The sequence below is a fragment of the Tyto alba genome, unplaced genomic scaffold, assembly GCF_018691265.1.
Source record: "Tyto alba isolate M040663 unplaced genomic scaffold, T.alba_DEE_v4.0 Super-Scaffold_8, whole genome shotgun sequence".
NCBI classification, from domain to species: domain Eukaryota; kingdom Metazoa; phylum Chordata; class Aves; order Strigiformes; family Tytonidae; genus Tyto; species Tyto alba.
In genome coordinates this window covers 72,285-94,401 of record NW_024881329.1, presented here as the reverse complement: position 1 = coordinate 94,401, position 22,117 = coordinate 72,285, and the positions used below count along the sequence as shown (strand labels likewise).

At 40.4% G+C, this 22,117-nt stretch overlaps 1 protein-coding gene across 8 annotated transcripts in view; it reads right to left on the bottom strand.

The window, feature by feature from the left end:
* CPT1A (carnitine palmitoyltransferase 1A) overlaps positions 1–21,350 on the bottom strand; it is a 62,601-nt gene extending 41,251 nt beyond the window's left edge. Inside the window, exons 1-12 of one of the 8 annotated variants that reach the window (XM_042784531.1) lie at positions 21,186–21,350; positions 17,402–17,588; positions 16,488–16,622; positions 14,402–14,585; positions 8,142–8,220; positions 7,848–8,002; positions 6,669–6,808; positions 6,106–6,277; positions 2,810–2,911; positions 1,974–2,111; positions 1,200–1,277; positions 422–529 (exon numbers count right to left, since the gene is read on the bottom strand). In XM_042784531.1, the coding sequence (XP_042640465.1) occupies positions 422–529; positions 1,200–1,277; positions 1,974–2,111; positions 2,810–2,911; positions 6,106–6,277; positions 6,669–6,808; positions 7,848–7,988 (879 nt within the window). In that variant the 5' untranslated portion in view covers positions 7,989–8,002; positions 8,142–8,220; positions 14,402–14,585; ... (1 more) ...; positions 17,402–17,588; positions 21,186–21,350. Of the gene's footprint in view, positions 1–421; positions 530–1,199; positions 1,278–1,973; positions 2,112–2,809; positions 2,912–6,105; positions 6,278–6,668; positions 6,809–7,847; positions 8,003–8,132; positions 8,221–14,401; positions 14,586–16,487; positions 16,623–17,401; positions 17,589–20,564; positions 20,587–21,185 lie in introns of those variants that run through there. The other 7 variants (XM_042784528.1, XM_042784525.1, XM_042784529.1 and 4 more) reach the window with 7 other exon arrangements.
* Positions 21,351–22,117: the final 767 nt, after the last annotated feature.

Here is a 22,117-nt window from a genome sequence, read left to right as displayed (position 1 = left end):
AGGTCCAGTTCTTTGCTCCAACCACCCCTTGTGCTCACACTACATGATACCACAGACTTTTCAGACTTTAGTGGCTCAGAAGTACCATCACATGCTTAGCACATACCAATAACATCTGTTACATGGAATATTTAACACATGCAAGTACAAGCCTCTATTTGTCTTTTGGGCAAATACATATGTTAATTTCAAAAACTGCAGTTAGTTGGCATGACAGAATCCTGTATTTTTGATAGTTGGTAGTTTCTGCCCACATGCAATTCAAGTGATAACCAAGGTGTTTGGGACCACAAATTAAGTTACATCTCACATGTAGTTCTCACAATAAGACATTATTCTCCTCTGCCATTCTGAAAACTGATCAACTTCTTACAGACTGTGCTGGAAAAAGATCAGAAGCCATTTAAACTGATATACATACTGGCTTGATTTCTTGTCTGTCCAGTTTTTTCCGATAGCGCAGGATGGCATGGATAACATTACCAGCTCTAGCTGCCTGCAGGGTTGTTGGAGATAAATAAAGGAAGTCCTGTAAAGTACGTAAGAATCATAAGTTAATGATTACCAGACTACATTTAAAAAAATACTGATAGTACTTCTCATCCACGTTCTTAAAGTTTATTTTGGTCTATACAGAAAAGGCTTTCGATCATATGAAATGTAGTGCAGCGAGTTGATGACTTGAAACTTAAATTTCTTCAACAGTCACAATACCCTTATACAGCATCAGGCCTAAAACATACATGATAGCTGTTAAACATTCCCGTAGAAAAAGACAATGCTTCTTAAAACTTGAATCCAGGACTACCATATTTTCTCTTTTTGCTTTTAATTTTAGGGTCTTTTACAATTTTACTTCCCATGCAGACATTTGCAAATATGAGCACACACCTTGTTGAATTGTGTTACCCATGAAGTTTTACATGGAGCTTTTGAAAGATTGCTTGTTGCAGTAAGCACAAAACTGTGTAAGTCATTACTACGTGAGTTTGCCTAAGTGGCAGATGTGCTAGGATTACTATTAAGATAGCACTGTACTTGAAGACACTGGCTGCAGGTTATACTAGAAGAAAGAAAAACAAAGGTCACATACTCAGTGGCAATGGATTTCTAAACAGAAAGATAACATGAAATAAGACACCTGGCTGACATTTTACAGTGCTGCTTTGACACATAAGGTGTTTATAGTATTTACCTACCATAGCAAAATAGTTACTGTTAACCATAATCGGTCCACGTCCCCTAAGGTAGATATATTCTTCCCACCAATCACTAACCTGTATCAGGAAGGAAAACAAAAGCAGTAGAATCTCAATTTCCATAGTTTATATCTTCTATATTAATGACTCCACAGCACAACATTCCATATGGAAGCAGGAAGGAAACTACTAGCTTGCCCCCTTACTTAAAGACAAAAACCAACCAAACCTCATTTGTGTTAAACTTAGGGAAAACAGCAAAAAAGGGGCAAGAGAATTAAATTCAATTCAGTTGTAGCTCTCTGATAAGCTTCTGAAGAAGTCATCATCTTCAGATAATATTTAAAATGTATCAGATATCCTGAATATTTTGCAGTCTTTGCCAGAACAGTCTAGTTTAGCTACTCTCTATAAAAAAGGTGTCTTAAATCACTTCTAAACAACCTGGGTACCCAGGTCCATTGGTGAGTTATCAAGGTTAATAAGTAAATAAACAGACATCAAAAGCAATTAGAACAGCAAAAGCTAAATCACCTGCTCCAGAAAGACACACACAAAATGAGGATTCACACTTTCAAGTTCCATTCACCACACTGTTCATCAAATCACACAAATTATTTCTGTGCAAATCAAGTGGTCTCTGGTGCACTTTACAAAAATATTAGAATATTTCTTCCACATTTAAGAAAGAATGAAAGTTAAGTCAAAAAAGGCAATGGGGAACAAATTAATTTATGTCATTTGAATGATCAAGCCTCCTATTTATCTACTCACATAGTTTGTGGCCCACCAGGATTTTAGCTTCAAATACCACTGAAGCCTTGGTCCCAAATTAAATGCAAAATCTTTGGCAAGACCCTCCATTCTTCTGAATTCGTCATCATCCATAAGTGGCCGAACTGATTCCAGATACTAGAGTACAGGAAAAGAATCAGCATAGTGACTAACACATAGCTTCTCACCATTCCTACACAAAGCATTTGAGCAGTAGACAAAGATTATCCAGACTCAATTCATAAGGTTGCAAATGCTATGTTGTTAAAATAAGAGTATATACTCTTCAAATATCTGCCTGCAAGCTACAAACATGAGATCTTTTTACAGACATCTGCCAGTGGAATCACAAGTGGAAGAGGTTACTTTCCTAAAGATACATTTTCCACACAAAAGGAGAAGACATACTGCTGCTTCAGTATCAGGCAGAGATATTTTTTTTGTCTCTAAAAATCAAACCTTCAGTTTCTGTAACATAGTGTTCTACTTGCACACTTTGCTGTAGGGCTTTGCATCATAAAACACACATTTATATGTTCAAGCTGTGGAAAGTAACAAAACCAGTATGTTGCAAAAACCCTGGAAATCACTATTTGTTGCATAGTTTTACATCCGACATCACATCATCCAATATGAATTATGCCAGCTTCAAATTGTCACCAGTTGCAGTGGTTTGTCCTAGCCTCTATTTTAATTTCGGTGCAGAAGTTTTAATCTATTACACCATATTAATACCACCATGCAATACTTTTATAAGATATGGTAAAAAAACCCACAAGGGCATCTAAATACAGATTCAATGTTACTGAAGAAAATTAATTAATGAATATACACACCCTATTGACTGTGTCTTTAACAGCTGGAACTGGCAATCGTGGTAAAGATGTCTGGAAACTGTATAACATGGGTTTACGTCCAGAAAAGAGTTTTACAAGTGTCTGAACAAAAACAAAATACACACCTCAAATTATTAGGTTCAACAAAAGAAAAAGTGACAGAGTAATAAAGTGTAACTCATAGTTCTTTTCACTGGTAAATTACACTGTACTAAATTTAGCAAACTATCATATTTATCACTGTTTCACAAATAAAAAAAAAGGCACCGACTTTTACTTCCTAAAGGTTAAACAACATGTCAGTGGAAAAAAGATGGTCAGTCATTCCTGACTTCCCAATCTTCTAGTCATTAGGCAACATTGCTTATGAATGGCACACATTGGTCTCAACAGAAAATACAGTTACTTAGCACTTCTTTTCTTTATACATTTCCCTCTGTAAAGATAAAAAAAGCAAGTCTACCAGTTGATCTTTTACTATATAGTAGATACTACAAAAATATCTATACTGTGCTTCAAAACACAGATCATTATCAAGCCTATCACTCAGCTAAGGATCCTAGATAACTATAGCCACCTTTCAAAACAATAATTATGCTTTGGAATTGTGGTTTAACATTTTCCAAAGTTATAGCTCAACATCAATAATAGTACTGATGTCACAGGGAGTTTTTCTTCAAGCATGAATATTTCAGGTAGTCTGCTGAATGATTTGAACATACTAAATTGTGCAAGCATGCCAGTGTTATGCTCAGTGCTTGTGTTACAAAAAACAAGCAACGAAACAAAAAGGCCAGAGATGACAGCTCCCGTCTTAGCTTCAGATATTACATCATCTCCTGTTTTCCATGGGAGATTGAAGACAGAAGCAGCATTTCTGCCTACTACTTCTCAGCGGTGACATGCACTAGGCTGAAAGTCTAGACCATGCAACTTCTACACTACACGTGAAAGGAATTTGACATTATCATCTGATTTCAGCTTGAAATTACAGTCAAGTATTACACCAACAATCCAGTGGAGCCTTTATTGTCAAAGTCCAATCTTGGTCCAATATACTATACCATATACTGTATACAGGCCAATAGACTAAAGACAGAAGAAAGCAGAGGATATAATTTCACTACTAAATTCCTAGAAGTTCTCCCTTCTATCACCCCCTCTCCCCAAACTGACAAAACTACTTGTTAAAATGTAGAATTTTTCTCCCCCTCTCAATTTCTGTGGTCAGCAGAGCTAGAGGAGGTTGTTTAGCACAAAATTATTGAGAATTGCAGAGCATTACCAGGAAAGATCTCCCTGCAAATGGATCGACTTCATAGATTTGTCATATGTATGTGGATGCAACCACAGTGATCAGCCCAGTGAAATCTATTTGTGCTTCATGACAAGATAAATTTGAAGCCAGGTGAGAAAAAAGCTCAGCTTTTCATAAGAAAACCTAATTGCATACTTTGAGACAATTTTATTCCACAACCCTCAAACCACAAAACACTGAAAATCATCTTCAGAAAATACCTACTTAACTGACAAAAACAGAAAACACATTTCACACTGTTTATCTCTTAAGTTAACTTGTAGTAGAGAATTTGTAACAGTTTGAGACCATTAAAGGGATCTGACAGATACACATAATTACATCTCTGATTTCATATGCAGACACAACAGTCTCATTCTAGCATGTGTTGCATCTGTTCACAGATCACTACTATTCTTATTTTTTAAAACTGCAACTCGTAATTGGACTTTTCCCCTAATCCTGGTACAGAAAATTTGACTTTAGAAGATGAAATATGTCAATTAAAAGTGCCACCAGACTTCCATCAAGCCTGAAAATCAGTTTGTACTGTGACAAATCGGAGCTCAGGGTTTTGATCTGCATGACTATTTGAGCAGAAGACAGCATATTAACAGTAGCATTTTTCACGCTGTTTGTCAGCATGAAAAACTGCTAAGAAAAAAGCCTAGCCCAAAAGGAAAACCCCTCCAGAAAATTAGACAATATTAAAGGATAATAAAAATCTAGAAAGCTAAGGTAGTTGGTACAGTTTTACTAGGGAAACCTAGTTCTCTTTTGTTGGCACTATCTGAAGAAAGAATAAGGTATTAAAATAGAGCTTCATATTAAGTATAGGTGAGATACTGTTGGGCATACAACTTTACAGTGTTCTCTATTTTAAAACATACATGACACAAAATACATATGCAACATATATAATAGGCATAAATTTATAAATACAATATGCAACAAAGCATGGTAAGTGGCATTACAGGTCAAAGGTTGATAAAGCAATATTAACAGCTTTAAAATATCTATCTGGTAAGGCATGCTGAAAACCCAGACAGCTACAGCTTCAAGCAACTGACAGAAAGCCTTACCATTCAGAGCCTGTACTGTACAAATTCAAGTCATGAGGTTCCTGATACTGCTTCCAGGAAAAGCTATCAATTAGAAACTTCATTTGTAACAAATGAACATTAAATTCTATTTTAGTGTACTATTCTGGATACCTGTTCTTGAACATATTTCATAATAAATCATGACATGTTGTTAGTCTAATACACATCAGTTCATTTTTGAGGCTGCATAGACTAATTTTACTGTAGTAGGGCACTTATTTCTACAACAATACTGTCAAAAGTGAATTGAAATAATCAAGTAACAAAAACCCACTTAATCTCTTAGAGCACATTTTCTCACTTTATCCCTATCCCATCCTTTAAGGATCCTTTTCCAAAGCACCACCGTAATCAAGAGGAGCCAGATTATTTATCTATCCTCATGTGAAAACCACATAACAAGCTACCTAACCTCATGCTTTTACTCCAGCTCATTCTGGAGACATACCACTAAATATATTAAAAGGACATTCAATATTATTTTCTTCAAGCATAAGGTTAATTTTAGAATGGATGACCAGAAATTCTAACATTTCAACAAAGATTTAGGGTAGCATTTTCTGAGGAGGACAGGATTCTTTAGTGCTGCAGCCCAGGTTCTTTAAGCTGTATTTGCATAGAGGAAAAAGTAGGTATTTGAGTCAGAGTCGCATGGCGTTGGCAAGTTTAATAGTTATTCTGAAGTGTTTACTCTTCCTTCTACAAGACTATCTTGAATAGTTTAATTATAACATCAGAAGGATGACAGTAATTAGTAGAAATGGCTACCTAACAGCCTTCTGTCCCATGACACAGAAAACACAAGCAAGGAAAAACCTACAAAATTTTCTCTTTTAGGACTTTGAATACTGATCAGATAGAAGTAAAGATGAAACAAGACGACAATATATCCTTACCATCCAAAACTTGGTGCCTGCAGAAATTTTGCCATGTTCAGTGAATATCCAGCCATGATAGGAAAGCAGCATTTTTAGAGAGTAGCGCATTGTGACAATAAGGGCAACCCAAAGCCCTGTGCCAAAAAGCATTCCACTCACGATGTTCTGCGTTTGGTTTGACATATAGCCGCTATTTAAAACAAAAGCCAGCATGTGCCAGTTAATGTCGGTTTAATTTCTAAAGAGAACCTAGTATTGCAAACCTAAGTCTAATGGTACTACAGGCAGGCATTGCACAAGCCTCATGCCTGTTTAGCCCTTTTTCATAAACTCCTCTCCAAACACCCTCTCATGCAGCAAGTTCAAAGGCCACAGAAGTTGCCAAATGTTCTTCCCAAATACTCAGAAAACAATGTAGTAATACTGGTATAACAACCTACCTATTTCATACCCTCATACATCTGCTTATTGGACTCTGTCACAAACATACTGTTCAAAAACTTTAACAGCTCTAGCTTTAAGAGTAGCTACAACTAAAACTGATTTCCTTTAGAGGAACAGTAACTTTTCAGTCTACTTACGTTGTATCAAGTGTTCGGTTGATTTTAGCTATTATTCCTAAAGAAGGATCAATTTTGGCATACATTGTTGACATCACACCCACAACTACAATAAGCCAGCTAGATGGGCTAGCAGGATAAACGCCAGTGATAATTCCATTCTGGAAAGAAAAGCCTTCACATAATTTTTTCATACCAAAGTGGTTGACTTAATATTTACCATGGAAAGAAACAAAAATCAACACATTTGAGTCATTTAGTTTTAAATTAAGATTATCCAACATTTTCTTAACAGGATTAAGGAATGGATTAAGTTTGCTACAGTTTTGTAGACAATACTGATCCTGTGGCAAGTCTCACTAAAAATACTGAAAATAGCAAACAACTTTGGAACAAATGACACTTCAATAATTCCCAGTTACACTGGGTTAGGTTTCTCTAAATGAATACATGGCAAAAATACTTTACTGAACAAGACACTGAAAACTTCAATGAAGGGGGTTTTATATCCTTTAAACAGTGCTTATAACTTTAAAAGAAGATTTTAAGAGTACTGTTAAAAATATGTTTTTGAAAGAAATGTTGAAAATAACCTGTAGCTTGTCTAGTTCGCTACTAATAAAACAGATACTTACCATTTATGATTCCATGAACAAAACAACTTCACAACAATCTCTATCAAATACCTCATCAGAAACATTACTACTTAGCATAACTTGTACAAGATAGATGCTCAGGTAACTTCTTAAAAACAACAAACATCCTCCTTAATTTGAAATTTTAATTTTGGCAAAGAATACTTAAAATCAAGAGTATAGTCTTGTATTTCTAAGTGATGTGACACTAAAAATCACAACTAGTTATATTTCTGACTTATGCAAAAAGATTACATAATTAAATGATGTATTATGAAGAGAATGAAGCAAATTAAAGCTATTAATTTCTACATCTGTTTCATCTTGTTTCCACAAAATAAATCAAAAAGATATACCCTTTCAGTCTCTACAGCATCACCCAGTGCTACCTTCCTCAGCATCCCTTGTCTTAACAAAAACCTACACAAGCCCTTCACAGTAATGAACTTTATTTGCCGTAAAGGCAAAAAAAAAAAAAAAAAAAATAATTTTGCCTAAGCAAAACTTCAATAAATCTATAAAATGTTACAAAACCCTCAAGTTTGGTGGACTTAATTTAAAATACCTTGAATCTGATGAACTTTTTCTTCCACGAATGGACACCAGATAGGTAAATTTGTTTGAGCGCCTCATGGCTCATTCGCAGGTCAATCCCATCTGGAGTTACCGTAAATTGAAAAGCTACTGCTTGATGAGCTTCTGCCATTTTCAGAGAGAGTTCTGTCAAGAAGCAAAAATAAAAAATTATCTCCTCTTCGTTCAAAAGAACCAAGAGCTAGTCCATTTCTAGCAAGATATCTTCTATCCAGCAATTTTGGGAAATATTTCAAAGTATGCCAAATTTACATACAGTACTTGCCTCTTCCTTACAGGCTATGCTTGCACTTCAGTCTCAGTCTCCAGTATGTTAATTAAGGTACCTCTTCTAACCACAACAGCTGAAAATAGAAGCAAAACACTCTCATGTAACTTAGGACTTTTGGGAGGACCACAGCAAGCTGAATATTGTGCATACATGCAATATATACAATTTCAGACCAGAACAGAAAATTAAAGCCATAATATTGAGAAAAAGCATATCGCAGGCATATAGCATCTCATTCTGTAATGATTGAGATTCAGAAAACGTGTGGGGTTTTTTTTTGTTTGCTTTTGGATTTTTGTTTTGTTTTGTTTTGTTTTTGTTGTTTGTTTGTTTTGTTTTGTTTTTTTCATAATTTTGAAACAAAGGTATTTAAAGTCTTTACCTCAGCTAGCAAAACAAAGCTGCTTCTGGCCATAACTTCCTCTGAAATTTTTTTCGTATCTTAATTTCAAGCTGATTAGTCACAGCAGTAAGACTCTACGGGTCCTGTGGCTCTGACTGGCAAATAACCGCAAAAATCAAAACTACACAGAGCTGAGGAAACCAAGTCACAACTGTCAGAAAAATGACCTTCACATCAACAAATCTGAAATTAAGAGGAAACTTAATTGAACTTCGGCTCAGTTCAACTACCCAAACAAATAACAACTGTGCCAATATAGAGGGAAGACCATCATAAAGAGCAAGCATAACAGGCTCAAATAAAAAGCACTGGAAGTTAAAACAGAAATGTAACTGATTCTGTTTGCATATTTATGGCTCAACTTTGTCTGAGGATACAGTCAATTTGAACTGAACTGTATGCTCTTATTTATCAGCTCATCTTCATAGCTTCTTTCTTTCCATAACAAGCATTTCTACAGAAATATTCTGGAAGTTACCCCTACTCATCATTATTTCAGACTAACATTTGAGCACTTACAATGAGAACATAGGTTTTCACAGACAGGCTCTATGTATATAAAGATTGAAATGGTCCAAACTACATATTCATGAGGACAGCATTGTGATTCCAAAGACTTTTGCCCACATCCATTTATTAGTTTACCAAAACTTCTGTGCATAATCCTAAAAACAACATCCTGTTAGAAGTATGGCAAAAAGGTAGAGGAATACATAATTTCCATCTGTAAATCAGGATTCAAAGGCAAGTTTTAATTTTCCATTTCTGCTGGTACAAAACACAACCATTATCAATACCAAGTGTTTTAAGGTGGCACTTGCATTTCTACTTAAATGAAATCAAAAGAAAGTACAACATGCTTTTTGATTCCTAAAGGCTGAAATTTATGTTTCTTTTGCAAGCCTGGAGCTTAGACTTAGTAATCAAACTTAAATTCTGGTAGACATTCATCCCCTGTTGAACAGCGCAGAGGGCTCACCAGTGCAGTTTAGCTGTGCACTTTTAAGTTTATTATGACTGTAGTGCTGCTTCTCTAGTTTGTAAATATTCTACTATGTCAAGGTAATCTGGAGCACAAAGAAGAGGTGAGTAGGAATAGACAAATAGGGAATGCTGCAGTAGTAGTAGGCTTAGGAAATAAATACACAATTAGGCAGAGATGAACAAGATTAAGTGCTGTTATTGCAGCATCTAGTAAGGTTGTTGACCAATACGTACTGACTGTTTGCGATATTTAAAGTGCTAATCCCCAGATCAATCTGCAATGATCAACCACTGCAATACAGCTACTGCTACAGCAGCTGGTGGTAACATACAGGTATCTCAAATCCATCAGCCACTGCTTAAGTTTTAGAGGCTGAGCCCTGGGTGAACCAGGCTTCTGGCTTTCCAGAAGGGTAGCTAAAACTCAGTGTCATACTGATAGCATGCGATTTGATCCATGAACGTACAGCACCCAGTTAGCACAACAAAGAAACCAAATCTGCTTTGAACACCAGTTTCAAAACCTTTAAGACAAGACCTGTATGCCCTAGTAACAACTGTAATTTGTAGTACTTAATGATTCTATCACTAACAACTGTTTATTCATAGGGGCCTTGCTGTAGACAAGTATCAGGAAGTCAAAGTCAGTTGTCCATTCATTCATTTAAATTGTGCATCACCAGTTCAATGTTGAGACCAAAACTATGACTCAGCAATAAAACAGAGACAGGCAGTAGTAATACATGGTATACCCTGGATTCAGCAGGGTTTGCAAAAGGGGAAAGCACTTAAGAATTCGTCCCATGTGTAGCAGGGCTTTTAAGAGTGGGATGAAAATCAAAACAAAACCACCCAACGAAACCAAACATATCCCCATACGGAGAATCAGGCACCTGGATTTGTCCCAGGAAGGGCCAACAGGTTCACCAGTTCACTTATGTTATTTTGTGTTCTGGAATGTCATCGTCTTACATACCAGATCGGCTAGTTTCTATTACCCTTCAACTCCCCTGTGACTTCTCAGGCTGGGAATTTGTAACTAACCTCCTCTGTTTCTGAAAAGAAAAAATTTCAGGAACCCTTCCCTTTTTAGGCACATGCATTTCTACTGTCCAAGGCAGAAAAAGATTATAAATAGCATTAGTCATAAACAGTCAGTGCAGTATTTTAATGAATCAAAACTCAGCATGATCATAAAATTAAATAAGCTTCAATAACAAAAATGTATTCCTTTTTCCCAAATGAAGAAATATTAATCTGGCAAGAATTAATCCTGAATCAAGTAAACAAGCCCTGAAAACAAAGAGAAGTCTAGTTCTAGGACCGTATTAACCCGAAGTGTGAAACAACCAAGTGGCTTGTTTCTTTTCACATCCTTTTCCTTTACTTAAAAAAACTGTAAGCCTTCAAGAATGTTCTGAATTATGATGGCTGAACACCAAAGACTTCCTGAAGTCCCTTTCTTTGAACACTTATTTTCCTCCTTAAAGGCCAATTTAATCATAAGCTGCTGTACACTTCCCCTCCTCCGCATTCCTCTGCTGTCACGTGCTTGCTAGCAAAGTAGGTAAAAGGGCAGGGGCCAGAGGAGCATGCGCGGAACTGAGAGACTTGACTTGCCAACGCCAGTAAGGCAGCACCCACATCAATCAGCGAACACTGAAACAATAACTCCTTCTGACTTCAGGCATTTTGGTCAGTAAAGTATTTCTCTACAGCATACAGTAATTAACCTAATTCCCAACAGAGAGTCATAAACAACAGCTTTTGACTTTATTAGCAATTTGGCCAAGTCTTACTTAGAGGGGAAAAAAGAGCACAGTAATTTCTGACAGTAACCTGAAATGGCTATTTTCATTCCTTTCAATGTTCTCGTGTAATATTAACATATCTTAAAACACACATTTGCCCCTTTAATTTTTTTTTTTTCTTTTTGCTTTTAAAGGAGAAAACTGCATGCTCTTTGCTCTTTTCTGGTTTTACTTCAACTCAAAGATGCTGTAACAGCTGCACATATTTCTCCTCTTTTCATACCTTCGCTTGAGCCAATCAAAACTTACCACAATTTTTTTCCATTGTTATAAACAAGTACTGCTCGGTTGGATGTCACTTTTAGGTCAAGAAAACACATAGCACACTAGAAGGCCTAAACCCTGATTGTCTGAAAAACTACTCTGCTGTGCCTACTACACATAAAGCCGCCTCAGAGTGCTGCTCTTGCAGTTGTAGGATATTTTCACTACAAAGACAGAGGTTTAACTCTCAGACTGCTCACAGAACTTATGATTTCAGGTTGCAGACACTGAACAGTCAACTCTGTATTAGGGCTCCTGCAGCCACAGAAGGAGATGAGGACCTCAGCTCTGGAAAATCTGAAGCTAAAAGAGTTCCCATGTGCAGGATGCTTCCATTTAGTCAGGCGTGCAAGAAGTCACTTGTGGTTGGTAATGTCTCTCTGAAGCACATAACACTGAACACAATGTTTAAAAGACAGCTGAAAGAATTACCATGTGCATCTTAAAAAGCACCAAGCCATGATACAAAAGTTAAATGTATTACAGTACGTTGCACAAAACAAGGTATTAATTCCTGAAGCGGTTACTTTTGGAAATGCTATTGAGTATAAATCCTTCTGTGTTTCTGTAGATTTCATAAGCTTTAGATTGATAAAATGATAGGGCTAAAAAAAACAGTCACCATCACTACCTCAAAAAAAGCAATTCTTCTGCTTCAAGGGGATATCCATGTCACCTCTTATCTCAGAAACTCTTCTTAGCCACTTGTTTGCCATACATTGCTTGGCTCGTGCAAACCATTTTTTTCCCCTCCATTTCCTATTCCCCTTGGAATAAAGAAAACCCTGTCTCCTTGGTATGAGTCCAAACATCCACATATTATCTAAAGGTAGTTTTCACACCTATAGCTCCTCTTCCTGCAATGGAAGCAAGTTAACAAATGTAGACGAAAACTGGAGAGAAGCCTTATTCACATGTCCCAGAATAGCTAAAACCTTGGTAAAAACTTAATTCTATGACTCTCACTTGTGAGCTACTTCAACAATTTAGTTTGAGGCTCTTCTCACATGTTTTTGACATCTATTTATAATTTAGCTTTTATATACAGGGCATACACCTATCAGTAACCAAATTAAGCTCACAAAACATTTATCTCCAAATGGTCAACCTTTGATAGTCAAAGTAGAATGTTTTCTTGGAAAAGCAGTGACTGTTGCATACAGCATCTCTGAGAACATTACTACGTACCACCCCCCACAGGTTTCATACTGACAGAACCCTCATTTGGCATCCAAACCATAGATGGCAGGCAGACTTGCAGCATCACATGCCCCTCTGCTAAAAGCAAGAACCCGTTGCATCTTGAAGTATGATGGTAGTTCTGAATACAGAACCACCTGGAAGCCCTCGTAACTTCATGCAGATGCAGAGCACCACCGACAGAGCAGTGAGAAGCATCTTGTCACATAGGTAGTATATTTGATTCCTGCCAAGTTCCTACTAGCAAGATTAAAAGAAAAAAACAACAAAACCAAAACAACCAAACAAAACTGAACAAAACAACCCAACCAGAAACCTGACCTTGAAGAATTATTTGTTCCTTTCCTAAAATAAACTTACAACTTCAAAATTTAGCTTAGGGCTCAGGTTTCACAAATAGGAAGAGACTGATGAGGAGAAGAGTGATACTAAGTCATTTACAATTACATTGTTTAAACAAGTTTTCAAGATGGGAAGTAGAGAGAGGTATCAGCTGAAAGTACATTAAACCCAGTTTTAGTCAGTAAAAATACTTAAAACTACATTAAGATTTCCATTTAAAGCTAGACACTTTGAACTCAAGGTCTTGAGAAACCAGTCAAGTGCCCCAATGCCTTTGTCCCCAAACCAGTTTATTTCAAATAGAAAGGGAGGGAATTCCATTTCTATCAACATGCAAAGCAACAAGAGTCATTGTCTGAATGTTACAAGCTGCCATACAGAACAGGAAAAAAGTTCTGGAGCTCTCAAGTTCTGTAAAAAGACTTCAACTTTGAAACTTATTTAAATATTCAAAACACTGAATAAGTTTTATCTAGTATTTCACTGTCCACACATATCTCCCTTCAGGAGATGAGCTTGCTACAGCTTTTGGAAGAAAACAAACATCCAGAAGGTTTCATTTGTATGTTCATTTGGTAAGATATTTTGACATTTTAGGATAGATCACTGAATTCCAAGAGTCTGACAGATCTAATGAAATCAGAGCCAGTATTAAAACACTAGAACACCTGTGCTGTGTTTGTGTTGAGACACTGATCAAGTATTTTCTCTCACCCAATTATGCTATTACTATAGAATTTGGGATTTTCTACTCTCCTAGAAAGCCAAAATTATTAATGCGTTTTGTTTTATGCATATCAACAAATAACTGTTTATGCTCAAATCTGTTGATTTCAAGCCAGATACTAAAGAGAATTCTAAACAGATGCCCATTTATGTCTCCTCATGCATTATTCCAGATTTCTCTTCAGAATTCTCTTATTGATGCTCCTGTCAGTTCAAGCCTTCAGAACTACCTACACAAAGTAATTCAGACAACCCCATGGCAGGTGACTTTGCCTAGGTAGTATGCTTGCAATGAAATGACATGTAGTGAAGCTCAAAAACGCCAGTACCAATGTCCTAACATAACTTGCTAGCATGCTAGTTTACTTCCACACTTTGTCACCAACTACAGTTCAATAGCAACATTGATCTGTATAGCCATCCCAGAAGTGGATGCAATCTATGGATAATCAAGGCTGCTTGAAGCTTTTGTTGAAAAAAACTCATGCAAACAAGGTTCTCCAAAAAGTGTATCAAATACTTACATCAAGCAGCAGGATCTCTTCTTACACAAGTGTAAAGGGTTAGTCTTCCAAAAAAATTTTTGTAAGTGTAGTTGTCTTTGTAACATCAAGTATGTCTTCAACTATCTGAATTCTGCAGAGGTTCTGAAGTCTATCAATATGACACCCTTCCAGACGTTTGATGGAAAAGTAGCAGCTGTCAAACCTATTTAAAAGGTTGAAGACAGCAAAAAAACAAAGAAAAACTGCAAAAGAATTTACAGATATAGGGACTGAAACTGGGATTGACAGACCAGAGGATTTCACTGCCATCCAGACGGACCTCGACAGGCTGGAGAAATGAGCAGGCTGAAACCTTAAGTTCAACAGAGAAGTGCAAAGTCCTGCGCCTTGGGAGGAGTAACCCTTACACCAGTACACACTGGAGACTGACTGGCTGGAAAACAACTTTGCAGCAAGTTGCACACAAGCCAGTAAGGTGCCCTTGCAGCAGAGGTGGATAACAGAACCCCGGGGTGCATTAGGAGGAGTGTTGCCACCAGGTTGAGGGAGATGACTTCTCTCCTACTCAGCACTGGTGAGGCCCCACCTCAAATACTGCGTCCAGTTCTGTGCTCCCCAGTAAAAGAGAGAAATTAAACTACTGGAGAGAGTCCAGTGAAGAGCCACTAAGATTGAGGGCTTGAAGCATCAATCCTACTTTTTTATACACTTTTACCTGTATACCTAACAGAGATGCTTTATGAAATTTAATGTAGGGGTTTTCATAATAGATCTGCTTCAAAAAAAGCAAGCTTACTTTAGAACATTAAGTCCTGAACAAGAAATCCTGTGCTTCAGTTGCTTTAAGTGAAGAGCACACCTTGGGAGTCAAATTGGTTGTAGCAGTCAAATATTCAAAACAAGCAAGTTTACCGAAACTGACAAAAATGTACTATTAGTTCGCAAGATAAGAAAAGCTAGATTTTGCAGTAAAATTCGTACAGAGAGTTTGCATACAATGATTCATCTGAATTTTTCAGCATTATTCCAGTAACTTTGCCCTCGCTAAAAACCACCAGTATGTCATTATAAAAGGTTTTAAAATGTATGTTGGTATTTTAAACACCACTACATTGTCTAATGAGAGTCTGCTTATCTTAAGGCAGCATGTAGATTTCTGGAGCTGATCTGAAGTGCCAGGTATACTTCAGTGATAAGGTGGGACACAGTACAAACTCCTAATAAGAAACAGACCCTTGGAATTTAATGTTACATGTATATACCTATGTAGAGGAAGCATTGGCTGTTCCTATCAGATTAAGAAAGCCTGTATTATCAAGAATAAACCCAATGTGACTTCAGTAAAGTGTTTTCATGGGGTTTGCTATAAATGCAATCATTTTAGACACTAATGTACATGCTGTACAACAGCATCCAGCACTGACTCAGTATCTCAAGGTCCCAACCACTCTTATGTGAGTGACTCCCTCCCCACCACTATCTGACATAAATACTGTAATTCTGCCTTAATTCTAGAGGCTCAATTAAGTAAGGCAGCTAACCAGAGAATGTCAAAAGGATGCCAAAACCACTTTTACTCATGTGTATCTGGTGCTCCTTTGATGCACAGCTGAATGGTTAAAACTAAGGCTAAAGAAATAGCATTCAGTTTAACAGAAATACAAAGATCAAAGTTGTCTAGAGTGTTATGCCTTTCAAAGGAAATTCAGGTTTTGATCTATAAAATCTTCAGTAAACAGTATAAAATACACAGCTCAAGCATTTAAACATATGACCAAGAAGACTGTCTAGTCTCTCTTGTATCTATTTCTTGGATATTCTACTAGCTAATGCCACTTTCTTGTGCGTACACTACACTTCTGCACAAAGGTAACAAGATATCAAAGCCTCAGAAAAGGTAGAGAGCTTATTCATAGTTCATGTGATATTCCACAAGGTGCTGACTTCTGAACTTACTATAAAGATTAACCAGACACTGTTATTCACTTGAGAATTTCTAAATAACTTACTTGCATACTAGCCTTCAATAATACCTCATCATGCTTCGGCATAGAAGACAACACTGATACTAGTGGCTCTCAAGTCTTACCAGTAATTCACCTACCTTACAATGACTAATCATATTCTACAGACACAAAATCATTACTGGAAATCTGAGAGGAGTGAAGCCAAATCATTTCTGTGCAATAGTCATGTGGATTAAATTCACTCAACAGGGCTTCTCAGGTGAACCTAATAACTATGGCATAGAAATAAAACAGAAACCAAAGAATCACTCTCCTTTCAAACTTGAATTAACATAGCATTCAATTATCATTTGATCTGATGAAAACAAAGTTTAACTGATAGGTTCTCTCATGCCACTTTAGTTGTGACTGACACATGCTAAAACCAGTTTAAGCCTCCTGAAAGCTGAATCTGTTGTTTATGTGGCAGTTCTCCCTCACAGGGTCCCTAAAGTAAAATTACTATGCCATGACTGAAGTGGCTTAAGACAGAAGCCTCTCCTCAAAGAGCCATCATTTAACATGTGAATTTCAAGTTCTCATCTTTGGTTATTGCTAATCAGTGGCTCCAATGCATCCCACCCTCACCTACAGTGGACAGTTACAGTCCCTTAGAATTGCAAACATCTTAAAGGATTGCTCACATCTAAAAAAATGAACAAGTGCTTTGGTTCAAGCCAAGGTGGGGAACTGAATATATATATCTGCCCAGGTACAGCAACACTGGGACCTACTGCAAACATCACCCACAGCAGACAGTTTGAAGGCAGAACAGCTATGGAGTTTTCAGTAACTTGCTCTCCCACTGAGAAACCTATCAGCTTGTGTCTGGTCCTCAGCAGTTTTCCAAGATCACCTGTGGGTAAATATTAGCTACCCTACCCTCTGCAGGCATCTCCTTTGAAACGTTGAGCCAATTTCTTTATCCCCTTCCCAAATGGTAAACTGGAGCAACAGGCATATATGGGAAAAGATGATAAAAAACAGACCAATGAATGAAACGTAAGCATACCTGAACAGCTGTCTTCCTTAAAAGCAGACTTGAGAACTAGTTGTCACACAGAAATCTTCTGTCCCACAAGCTTACTGCAGCAGGGATCTTGAATAGGTTAGGACACGCTGAGAGGCAGATTCATTCCAATGCTGCTAGCTCCTAATAGACATCACACTACAGCAACTGCAAACAGTCAGTTGTAGCTCTGAAACAGAAAGTCAAGAAAAACATTCTGAGCTTTGATTGACACACAGCTTTCAACTGCTCCAAGGGACTGGATCAGACTGGAACCATTTGAGAAAAACCAATGGCAGTGTAGAGAATAGTCACAAACAGCAGTTCTGAAACCGTTTTCCATTACACTAGATGAAGGTATTATCTGGATTTATCTGTCTTCATTTAACAGGTATGAGATGGTGAGGAAGTGTGGAGTGAAAGAAAGTTCACCTGCTACCCACTCAGTCATTTCTGGGGGCTCAAACTAGTGATCACTAGCTAGTGAGATAAACAAGGTGATCTCAGGGGCTAGACTCCAACATTAGTTTCAACTTTCAGTTTAAGACATCTAAGTGTTTGCCTGCGGGCTTTAAACTCCCATTACAGTCAACACAGATGCCATCAAGATTTCTTGGAGAGATGTTCACAAAACAGACCGTTTTCACTGGCACTTCCAGGAAAAAAAGAGTAAGTTGTCTTCTCACCTGATCAAACTGGAGATAGGCAAAAAAGTAGAAGAGACTAGCTACAGCCAGTGTAGCAAACAGTGTGTGGCTAACTAAGAAACATGAATCCCTACCCTTTCTGGGTCATATGGCCTCTCTTGCCTTCCCAAATAGCATGCTCTTATAAAAGATGGTTCCAAATTATACACTTCAACAAAAAACAAAAACACAACACTGACATGCTCCACAACCGTAATCAAAACAGAAACTGTCATATTATTTACATTTTTCCCCCTATACAGAGTACGGGATACTATACTGTTCCTAGACCTTTTAGATTATCCTAGTCTATATTGAAACATACGTTACATTGTATACATCCCATCAAGCTACCTCCTCTGACCTTCTAGAAATTCAGAATAACCTTGCAGAGTAAGAGATAAGCATACAAAGCCAAAACACTGCACAGTTATCATACCGTGCAGAAACCTCCCCCCCTCCACTAGGCTCTAGAACTGGGTATTTCTTTTAAATACTGCTATAAAAGACAACTAGGCATTTAGATTATAGGAGTTTTATCTCTTCTCTCTCCTTTTGCACTAATGTGCTTCTATGTTCATGCAGGAAAGAAGAATTATTATCTTCTGTATAATAACAAATATTTCTGAAACAGCAGGACTTCTGAGACATGCAAGATGTCACATTTTCGAACTTTGGTGATCCTGGAAGATGGACAACGTTTGCCGACCAAAGCCAAACTGGATGGATTGCTCTAGCAGCAGTCCAATCATCATTTACTGCACAAGGTTGAAAGATCCAAGTAAGGTCTTTCAGCCTGTATAATGTTGAAAGACAGAAGAACCAGTTCCAGACATTCTGCAGATATTTAAATCGACCATTCAAATGAAAGTCAATGCAGACATGGAAAAAGAGGGATGCTTTCCAGTCATTTAGATCTTGTTTTTTTCTGAACATGTGGCGTTCAGGACTATGATACAGCATCCTGCAGGACACAAAGACAATGGCTTTGGAATATTAAAAAAAAAAAAAAAAAAAAAAAAACAACAACAAAAGCACAGCTTTTGATTGATTTTTAAATACAAGCATTCGCTGAAGTCGCCTTTTACCCAAGATTTTTCAGAGCGAGTCACGCTCGGGATTCAGCCTTCCGCCTCCCCCTGCACGCAGGGAACAGTCACCCGCGCTGCCAAGCGCCGCGCCCGCTCCGACCCGCGCAGCCGGAACGCGGGGCGCTGCGGGACGGGCCCGGCCCCCGCCCCCCCCCCCCCCCCCGCCACCCGAGAAGTGGGTGAAAGGTCGCGCCGCCGCAGCGCTGCGCAAGCCAACAGCGGGTGGGCAGCCCCGCCCCGGGCTACCGCCCCCCCCCCCCCCCCCCCCCCCAAAGCTGGGAGGGAAAAGCGCTGTACTTCGCTTGTGCAACCGGACAGTCTCTGTTCCGGTTCTCGGGGCCAAAATCCTCCAGATGTTTGATGTTACCGTTTTCTGTAACCAAGAATAATGCTTTCTTCCTGGAAGAAGCTCTTGAATCAAGGCTGTAACACCCCAGAATTTTGAAGAGCCCTCAGATCAACTTACCTCTTAAACCCAGTCACAGCTATGACAGAGCCCGGTAACTATGTAATCGCGTAAAGTTACATTTCCTAAGCTTCCACATCATACTTACCTACGGTATCCCCTGTGCTATTATAAACTGGTAATTATTAGTTTCTACCAGTATTTCAGTATGCTCACAATAAGAAAAGAACCTGCTGGTTGCCACTGAAGACTGCAATACTTTTTTTATATAACATCCAGTCACAGTGGTCAGAACACACATAGACCTGTGCTTGTAGATCTGGAAATTGAAGAGGTCAGACACTTGGGGAAATAATAATTGTTTAAGGAAAGGAGAATGAAGGCATTAGATCTTTCCCATTCTCAGTGCTACACTCCTACAAACACGTGATAAGGAAGTGAGTAGTATTTATGTACAGTAATCTCCTCTGGACTGCAGTTCCAATATGATTGTCCTCTAAGTGCTGACAAATTGCCAGATAAAAGGAAGAATGAGATATCTGTCTTGATCCTACTATGTTCTTTTCTCTTTCCAAAAAACGTGCTTCCTGTATTGCTCCATCAACACTTGTATAGATGTTATGACTGAAGTCATATTTGAAGTTGATTTTTCTATTTAAACCAGAAAAAAATAGCGCAAAATATGAAAGCTGTACAAAAATGAGGCAAGAAAATGGGAGTCTCAAGATACTGCAAAAAGATCTCACTCTACCTTTTGCAACAAGTCTAATCAGCATTCTCGTCCAGTAAACCTGCCATGCCACGAACAAAATACATCCAGGCAGAAAATATTATTTCTCAAACGCAGCTTGCCGTGTCTGCGGTTTTTAAAGGTTTCACAGCCTGCAATCACATGAGCAATCGGACTAACCGCTCGCTCGCTCTCACAAACACACACGATGCAGTACTTCGTTTACGCGCAGTTTAAAGCTCGCCACTCACACCGAGCCGCGTGAGCACTTCCACAGCGCTTCGGCAGACTCGCGCTAGTCCTGGGAACGGGTCACCCGCGAAACTGCGGGTCACGCCCGCGACGCGGGCTCAGCGACTCTCCCCGCGCGGCTCTGTCACGGCGGGGACGCGCCACCTCCCGAGCCGGAGCCGAACGCGAGCGGGATGCCAAGGGCACCTCCGCCTTCCCGGGGCCCTCCCGCGCCCGGCGGCGCGCAGCCCCGCTCCCGCGCTTGCACCCTTTCCTCCGGCAAGGGTAGGAAGCCGCACTCGCGCATTCGCCCTAGGGAAAGCAATTCACGAGGCTAAAAACCAGACGGACCGAGCCCGGCCGCCTGACCGCGGTCCTGCCCTCCCTCAGCCCCAGCGCGGGGAGCGGCGCGGGGCGAGCGCCGAGGGGGCGGGGAGCGGGGCGGAGCGGCGGCCCGCAGGGAGCCCGCCGGACCCGGCGGAGCGCGGCCCGCCGCTGCACCCCCCCCCCGCTCTCCTGGGACCGGCGGAGCCCACTGCCTGAAGGCAACGGGGCTGCGCCGCGCCGCGCCGGGAAAGCCGGCGACCTGCGCCCCACGCCTGCCCCTGGCTCGCTGCCGGCGACCGGGCCCCCTCCCGCTCACCTGCTGGTGGAATGGCGGCTATCAGCGCTCCGGCACCAGCTAAAAGCCAGTGAGGCGGCGGCCGCTCCCCGCCGCACCCTGAGGGAGCCGCGCTTGCCGCCCGCTCACCCATTGGCTGCCGGCCGCAGGGGAGGAGGGGCAGGCGCTGCCCGGCTGGGCGGAGCGGAGGCGGCATGGAGGTGGGCTCCGGTAGGCGGGGCGGGTTGTGGGATGTACTGGGAGGGGCGGGTCGGGCTGTATGATTGGCAGGGAGGGGCGGGGCGGGCTGTGGGATGGGCAGGGAGGGGCGGGGCGGGCTGTGGGATGGGCAGGGAGGGGCGGGGCGGGCTGTGGGATGGGCAGGGAGGGGCGGGGCGGGCTGTATGATTGGCAGGGAGGGGCGGGGCGGGCTGTATGATTGGCAGGGGGGGGCGGTGCAGCGCCGAAGGAAGGCCCTGCAGGACCTGAGGGGGAGGTGGGGGTGGGCAGGGCCCGCGGGGGTGCGGCTGGCCGCCTTCTGGCCTCCGCGCGGAACGCAGTGGCCGTGGTGTCACAGCCGCCCTCGGGAAGGAGGGTCCGGGGTTGCGAGGAGAGGCCTCCGGGTTGTAAACGGGTGTAGGGAAAGGTGCGCCTTGGGGAAGCGCTGCGCGCGGGGCGAGTTGTTTGGTGGTGCTGTGTGGAAGGACTGCTGAGGAAAATGGAGATCTACGAACGGCTTTCAGTCCTGGCTCCTTCCGCGTGGGAGCACTAGGCGATGGGTCTCTCTTCTGTTCCCGGGCTTTAGCAAAGTTGAGGGTTGGGTGTCGGAGCGAGTGCAGCCCGGCACTGTCAGCGGGGCTGTGAAGGGGTTTCCGAGGGAAAGCGCGGGCCACCGACAGCTCTCGCCCCTGGTCCCTTCAGTGTGGGAACCTGCGCTGAAGGTTTTTGCTTTTGAAGCCAGGCCGTGGTCAGTG